This window comes from Podarcis bocagei (assembly GCF_964188305.1).
Source record: "Podarcis bocagei genome assembly, chromosome: 2".
Taxonomy (NCBI): domain Eukaryota; kingdom Metazoa; phylum Chordata; class Lepidosauria; order Squamata; family Lacertidae; genus Podarcis; species Podarcis bocagei.
The window spans coordinates 6,880,414-6,889,038 of NC_138126.1; the positions used below are offsets into that span (position 1 = coordinate 6,880,414).

General features: G+C 42.9%; 1 protein-coding gene across 1 annotated transcript; it reads right to left on the reverse strand.

Annotated features, from left to right (window-relative positions):
• Window positions 1-243: 243 nt before the first annotated feature.
• Window positions 244-7,496, reverse strand: LOC308578837 (vomeronasal type-2 receptor 26-like; the record flags this gene model as incomplete). Its single annotated transcript, XM_081179394.1, has 6 exons — window positions 244-1,154; window positions 1,616-1,742; window positions 3,729-3,956; window positions 5,113-5,916; window positions 6,330-6,621; window positions 7,294-7,496. 6 exons carry the CDS (start codon window positions 7,494-7,496, stop codon window positions 244-246), a joined length of 2,565 nt encoding a protein of 854 aa, XP_081035520.1.
• Between the last annotated feature and the right edge of the window lie 1,129 nt (window positions 7,497-8,625).

Below are 8,625 nucleotides of genomic sequence, written 5' to 3' on the forward strand. Positions count from 1 at the left end.
TTAGTTGATTCTATTGTGGTTTCACCTTTTTGTAAATAAAATGATAATTTTATTGCTTTATCCTTTTGGAAACTGCTTTGAGGTTTTTCTACAATGAAGTGGAATGTCAATTTTATGAAAAAAATAAATTTAATAAATTCCAACAAGTGTGATTTATCATGTGTGAAGTTACATTTAAATGAGAAGCACTGCAGTTCCATTACTGCTGCAGTGCAGTTCAGCTATAAAATAATATTTTCAGAGTCAGGTGCTATCTTTAGCTTTTGTTGTGAGATGCTCCTTTGTATTCAGATTAGGCCTCAATATGATAATGTAGCACTTGGGAAGGAAGATGCAGCCCAGAAGCCCAGCACTGGAGGCCAGGATAGAGAAGACCTGCACAGCTACCATGTATTTCCCCTTGGTGCTCTGGTAGGTGGGCACAAAGGACACCCAAACACTGCAGAAGACCAACATGCTGAAGGTGATCAGCTTGGCTTCATTGAAGGCCCCAGGCAGCTTCCTGGCTAGGAAAGCCACCGTGAAGCAGATGGCAGCCAGGAAGCCCATGTAGCCAAGGACAGTGTAAAACATGGCAACAGATCCTTCATTGCATTGCAGGATGATCTCTCCAGCCTGGGAGTGCATGTCAGAGTCTGGGAAAGGGGGAGAGATGCCCATCCAGATGGTGCAGATGACAACTTGAACACCAGAACAGGAAATGACAATGGAGTTGGCCAGACTCTTCCCCAGCCATCTCCTCACCTTGTTCCCGGGTTTTGTGGCCATGAAGGCCAGCACCACAGTGATGGTTTTAGCCAGTACAGAAGACACGGCAACTGAGAAGATGATGCTGAAGGCCGTTTGTCGGAGAAGGCAGGTTAATTTACATGGCCACCCAATGAAGAGGAAGGAGGACAAAAAGGAGAGCAAGAGAGAGATGAGGAGGATGTAGGAGAGGTCACGATTGTTGGCTTTGACAATAGGAGTTTCCAGGAATTTAATGAAGATTCCTATCACAGAGACTGTGGTGACAGACAATAAGAGTGCCATGGAAATCAAGAGGACCCCCAAAGTATCTTCATAGGCTAGGAAGCTGATAATTTTGGGGACACATTGATCTTGGTCCTTGCTCGGATGCTCATCTTCTGGACATTTGTTGCAATGCTCTGCATCTGCAATAAGCAAGAGAGACCATTGTCATGGTATCTCTGTTCCATCTATAATATTGATCTAGACTCTTCAAGATTGCTTGGAACATCATTCTGGGTGGCAGCTTAGACCCATAGCATAGAATTTTCCAAATTATGCAAATCAGACTCCAAGGTGCACATTGAGATTTCACCCTCCCTGTGTTTACTTCTACTGAATATGTACCTTTTGGATCAGACGCCTATGGTTGGTGGGACATGCCACCAACTGTCATGCCACACATTGCTTTTCATGCCCACCTCCTCCTCCAGGTTCATCCATCCAGCTCATTAATCGTGAAGTTAGCATTTGTTTTGCTAATCTGCAGAAATAATGTAGGATCACACTTCCCCATTTCTGGAAATTAAACAAACATACAGAAACATACCCCAAATTATGTCTGTGCTCTCCTGAAAGTGCTTCTTTTCTCCCTGGCATCCCTTACCTTCCCGAGTGGAGAAGGTCCCTTCCGCACATGGTGCACAACCATAACAGCACAATGGCTTTCCTTCCTGAATCACCTTGACGTATCCTGGGTGACAGCTTTTGGTGCACTGTGACTGTGGCAAGGTCTAACCATAAAGAGAAGGAAAAGTGTTAGAAATGTATCAATAAGCTACTGAACTGAGTCAAAGACATAGAAAAGGCATAGCCTTATTTCACTAGCAAATGACTCCAGTTTTTTAGGTTTGCCTGTCTCGATTCCCAGAATGGTCAGTTGTCCTTCAGAAGCTGCATTCACTAGTTTTCCACTTTTAGTTAGTGAATAAATTTTCTAAACTCATTTCTGCCTTTGGTCATATCTAATTAATTACCTAGTGTTGCCATCTGTCTGGGTTTCCCTACACATTTCCTCTTTTGGGGGCCCGGTGTGCATTTTACAAGAAATATTTGGGTTTGGATTTTTTATAAGAAATAATAATAATAATAATAATCATCATCATCATCGGGGTGGGGCACTGTGCTCTGGAAGTAAAACTGCTATATCAGAGCAAGGCTGTTGCAGTGAAGATCAGGTCGGAGCTGGGGTCCTGTTTCCGCTCAGGCTGGCAGTGGCTTGGCCTTGGGAAGCTTGGGCATGGGTTTGGGGTGTAGCCGCTGCCAGCCCAAGCCAGGGAAAGAGGTGTGCAGGTGCACCTTTTGGATTTTATTGGTATTTGGCCTATGCTTAAAAACACTGCAATGGGTAAGAGGTCTTACTGAGTGATCAACATTCTTAAATTCTCCATCCATGGCTTTTTCCACCTGTATAATCCCCTTGAGCCACACAATGCCATCCCGGTCAATGTGGAACCTGGTTTCTGGGGATGCCTGCCGCTCTATAGCTATATAGTGGTACCTCAGGTTACATACGCTTCAGGTTACATACACTTCAGGTTACAGACTCCGCTAACCCAGAAATAGTACCTCGGGTTAAGAACTTTGCTTCAGGATAAGAACAGAAATCGTGCTCTGGCGGCGCGGCAGCAGTGGGAGGCCCCATTAGCTAAAGTGGTGCTTCAGGTTAAGAACAGTTTCAGGTTAATAACGGACCTCCGGAACGAATAAAGTTCTTAACACGGGGTACCACTGTAGAAGCTATAGAAGTGGTTTCTTAGGTTTGCCCATCTTGTTCTCAGAATGGCCAGTAGTCTTTCAGAAGCTGCATTCATCAGTTTTCCACGTTTCCTTATTGAATAAATTTTCTAAACTGATTTCTGCCTCTTGTCATATCTTATTAATTACTCAGTGTTGCCATAGGTCTGGGTTTCCCCTCATATGTCCTCTTTTTGGGGCCCAATGTGCATTTTACATGGTTTTTATAAGACATTATTATTATTATTATTATTATTATTATTATTATTATTAGTCGTAGTAGTAGTAGTAGTAGTAGATAGTAGTAGTAGTATATGCTTGGGAGGGCGATGTGCTCTGGAAATCGAAGTGCAGTATCAGAGCGAGGCTGTTGCAGTGAAGATCAGGTAAGAGCTGGGGTCATGTTTCTGCTCAGACCGGCATCAACTTGGCCTTGGGTTCAGCCTTGGGCAGTTTGGGCTTGGGTTTGGGCTACTCTGCATGCCTCAGCCACTGCCACCCCAAGCCAGGACAAGAGGTGTGTGTTCGTGGCAGTGTGCCCACACGTGTGTGCCTCTTTACCAGGCTTGGGCTGGCAGCGGCTGTGGCTGTCCTCTCCCCCCCCCCTCATCACGATATGGTAACCCTAAATGACCTCTTTTACTACCCAACAAATTACTAGAGTCCATGGTTTTCCTTTCTCCCCCCTCAACTTGCCCTCATTTCCATTTCTTTATGAAGTGTTTCTATACCACCGTTTAACAACAGATCAGGACATTGTATAGAAACATAAGAACACTTATCCAACTATAAAGATGTGTACATGCTATATTCTCAAGACTAAATGTATTATAAACACATATACATGTCCTTTTATTTATGTCTTATATTCAAATAGCTTCCTATTTTGCTGATATATGTATATTCTTAAAAACATTGCAATGTGTGAGAGGTCTTACATAGCAATCAATACTGATAAATTTTCCATCCATGGCTTTCCTCACCTGGGTAAATCCCTTGAGCCGCACAATGGCATCCTGGTCAATGCGAAACCAGGTTTCTCGGGATGGCTGCCGCTCTAGACTCCCAATTTTCACTGAAGCCACTGAAGTGTTGGGCCACACGATCCAGGTCAAAATATCAAGGCTGGCTGGAAGTTCCCCATCTTTGTTCAAATACACGCCATCCATGGAAGTATTGTAACACTCAAAGTTACTTAGAAAAGGGTGGAACTAGAATGGCACACAGAGAAAATGAAGGTTATTTCAGCGCTGCTCATTTGGGGATAAATTTCCCTTCTTAATCCAGACAACACAGAGAACAGAGTAACCACAGCACAGACAGGAATCCTTCACATCAGGAGTTCAATCTGGGGGCAGGAAATGGACCCCCTGAACCTTCCCTTGGCTAGGGAGATACTATGTCATTGTCCTGGAACTTGAGGAACAGTAGACCCAAAGATGCCAAAGTGATGGTGATTTTTGCTTTGTGAAGATTTTTTTCTTGGAAAGCAAGTTGACGTCTAATGTCATTTTAAAATGTGTTGTGGAAAGAGGAGTTATTGATCCTTACATTCCCATCTTGCTCAGCAGAAGGTGAAGACAATTTATATACAGTTAAAGCTTTATATTCAGCAATGTGAATTCCCTTATTCATTCCTTTAAAAACAAACTTTGCCTCAGAACTAAACAGATATATATATATATATATATATAAAACTGATAGGCTATGAGAAGGTATTGGGTATAGACGTAGAGATGTGGAAAAATTCTGATGGAACTTAAGTTCTGAAGCTCCCTGTGAAGTTCTCTCATTTCTCTAATCTTCCTCCAGGAAGGAGAATTGATACATAACCCCATTAGAGAAGGCACTAGTAGCCTCATTCCCAGCACTGCTCAGGAATTCCAAATATCAGTGCAGTTTTAAAGCCTCAGCCCACTATATTGATTCAGAATGACACCTAATTACATTTGAATATACACACAGAGAAGAGGAGGAGGAGGAGGAGGAGGAGTTTGGATTTGATATCCTGAAGGAGTCTCAAAGCAGCTAACATTCTCCTTTCCCTTCCTCCCCCACAACAAACATTTTGTGAGGTGAGTGGGGCTGAGAGACTTCAAAGAAGTGTGACCAGCCCAAGGTCACCCAGCAGCTGCATGTGGAGGAGCGGAGACGCGAACCCGGTTCCCCAGATTACGAGTCTACCGCTCTTAACCACTACACCACACTGGCTCACCACAAAACCTGCTCCCGGAGTTCAAGATCTAGGGGTCTCAATTTGGATCCAGGGTTTGTGTTCCCTTGGAAGGAGGCACTGTGGAGACTGGTATCTGCATGCATATAATATGTATATTTCAGTGGAGCTATCAGTGATGGAAAAAGGAATACCTGCCATGGCTGTAGCCTCTGAAGCCTCCTCCTGTCTCCTCCACCCATCATTGCCACCTGCTTGGATCTGGATGAGTAAGCAGCATTTAAGGCATGTGCCACAGCATACACACTGCTATAGATGTTGTAGTTGTCTGGAGAAAGACTCTGCACAAGGATATCCAGGGGCAATTCCCCTTTTTGGTCACATCTGAGACGTTCTTTCACAGAAAACAAGTGCTTTGAAATGAAACAATCAAACACTTCCTTCCAGTAAGGAACTAAGCGACTGAAGTCAAAATTGTCGTGTTTTAGGGCAACCTCTGTCTGAATTAAGAAGGAAAAGAAACAGTGGCGGTGCTGGAGTTGTAATCTCCAGTCAGACAGTGTTGGGGTGATGTCCCACAAAGCTGTTGTGACCCAGACTTTCCCCTCACTGGACTGTAGCCACAATGTGAGTATTTGATGTATAAAGAATATCCCGCTGAAGAAAGAACGAGTCTCTGCATAGTGAACAAATACATTGACTTGTCTCCATGTGAGAAATGAATCAACGTTAATTTTCACTTCATACCGAGTCATTTCTGGGATTCTGTATGAGACGGCAGCACAAATCCCATTCGAGGTGAGCATAGGGGTCAAGGACCTCACGAACCTTTCTCCGTTGTCATTGTTTGGAGCAAAGAGACCGATCCACGTCCATCTGAAATGCAGGAGCAACTTGACAATCCCTGTGTATTGGTGGTCATCTTTGGGGAGCATCCGGTAGAAAAAAGGGAACTGAGTTTTATCATTGATGTCATGGGAGACAAACCCATAACTAACCTGGATGGGAACAGAAAAGAAAAGTGTCTTGCTTGGCTTCCGTTGAAACACTTTGTATGCATGTCTCATCCCCATATTACAGAATTTCCATATGAAATATATATATATATTTATTAATAGAGAAATTGTGCCAGTAACAATCCTAACCAGGTCTGCTTAAAAAGAAGACATAGAATTTCTTGGGAATTAGCCCAAACCCTAGTCATACTAACATTATTTCAATAGACTCTCTGTTGTATTCATTCTGTGTGGATTGGAGCGAAATTCAACACCCTGTAACCTAGAAGGATTTAGAAAGAAAGAAGGCTGTTGAAAGGACAAATAAAACTTGAGACTGACAGTAACTTTGTCCCCGAGACAGAGAAAAAGGCCATTCAAAGCAAAGTGAAATTAAAGTGCACCCCATTTCACACCTGTGGGATTTTGTAGATGCCCAACATGTTCGAAATATGGAGAGAGATTTCAGAGTCTGCACCTTCTAGGACAGCCAGCAGGTTATTCTGCCTTCCACACCTGTAGTTTGGAATACTTGCATGACCGGTATAGAGCAGCTCTACCATGGCGTCGTATGTGATTCTTGCATTGTGATAGTTCTCAAAGATATTGTAGCCCAGGGTGATGTTGGGCAAGAGCCTGGGATTCTGGTTGATCTCGTGGATGGCGAGCAGGAAGGCCAGTTTGTGGAGTAAATCTATGTCTTTACTTCTGCAAGATATCATATATTCTGTATCATCACCCTCAATTTAACAACACATGTAACTTTCCTCACTCTGGAACATGAAGGGAATTTTGAAGCAATATAAATTTAGTTTTAGGGTGATACTCATGCTCAGTCATAAACAGGTTTTTAATAGCCAACCCACCTTGAAATGTTGGGACAATCCTCACCACAAAGGCAAGGCAGATGTGTCTATCCAATAATGTAGTGGTATATTCAGACGTGACAGTGTCTGTCATGACAGTAACAGCCATGCCACCGTCTAGGATTGTACAACCTTACAAGAAAGACTTTTCATACTATGTCATGATACAATAATAAAATTGAAAATGCAACTTAAAACCAATAAACAGCAAGAGAAAAGGAAATAAGGCATTGATCCAGGGGATTTGGAGACATACACTAGGGTCCAATCTTATGGGTCAGGTAAAAGCTTTAATCTGTTATCAGAGTGTGCTATTCAAAATAAGATGGTGAAAATAGCTGGAGGGTTCATATTGCTCCCTTCCAGAATTGCATTGCAAAACAGAGACATATGAAGAGACTGGGATTTAGCAGGGAACGATGCAAGGAAATACCCACCATCTCTTTTAATGAGGTTTATAGCATTAGATTTATGGTTTCCTACCATTAAACTCATCCCCACATAATTTACTTACGGAGATATGTGGATAAAAGGATCCTGGGAGAAAGAGCCTGGTTGAGATATTCCACTTAGTGTGGGGATAATCCCACCGATGAGATGGTCTCCTGCTCTGTAAAAGTTAAAGGGATTATACTGATCTCTCACTAAATTCAAGGGACATTTTCCCTTCAGCTGCCCATAGACGTTGTAGAGCAGAAGTAGTATTATCATGGACATGTCTGAGGCTGTCACTCACTTCCCTCTCGCCCACTTGCTTCAAAGAAGCCAAAACTGAACAAAACTGCCTGCTATCAATGATTTTTCTAATACAGACAAGTCCCACCATGGCTTCTCATTCAAAGAGGGTGATATCACACTGACAGTATCCCTGCTATTTTGAAACCCCCAACCCAAGATCTCAGTGGAGTGCAACATATTTATACCTCAACCTTTTTCAGGCTTGATGTAATAAATTGCATCTTGTTGCTCCCAAATCTGGCAGTTTCTGCTAATGGTCTCAGATGTGATATTCATGGAAGTCCCTCGAGCTTTGGCAGAATTAGAGAACTAAATCACCATGATTTACACAATGATAAAGGGAAGAATTGCCTCTCCAATGGATCACAAACTCTCTATGTGGCTCCTTGCACAGGTGCTTGGGTGGAGCAAAACTTGTTTACAAAAACTCAACAATGATCCAACAAAACGAGGTTGGGATTAGAAAAAGCGGTCTGCGTTACAGTGGAGAAAAATCTACCATCCACAAAGACCTCCTGTGAAAGATTTTGGAAAAACAGAATAAACATGTTAGGATTACAAAAACAAACAAACATGAAACCAACACACCAATATTGGCACTTTATCGTTTGCTTGAATGAGAAGTAACTATTAGTCTCATGGTCAAGATTCCCAATCTCAAGGGACACTGATTCTTTGAGACCAAGCTGGTTTTGTTTGTTTGATGTATTACAGTATTTTAATATATTTTTTGGAAGCTGCCCAGAGTGGCTGGGGAAGCCCAGCCAGATGGGCGGGGTATAAATAATAAATTATTATTATTATTATTATTATTATTATTATTATTATTATTATTATTATTATTATTTTGGCTCCCACAATATCTGTTGACATAGGGCAGGGCCCCTCAGTGTTGAGGGGGTGTAGGAGGCCGAGTGTGGAGCCGAGTGTGGCTCAGTTTCAGTGGCCGGAAACACCCAGCTTGAACTCCGGTTGACCTCCCCGTCTGCATTTCCCAGCAGGATACAGGCTAGGTCGCGATCGGCGATCCTTCTCAGCGTGAGAAGGACACACCACTCTTCCCTGCTTCCCCCCCCCCCTGGGAGGGGAAAGAGATAGACAGAAATGT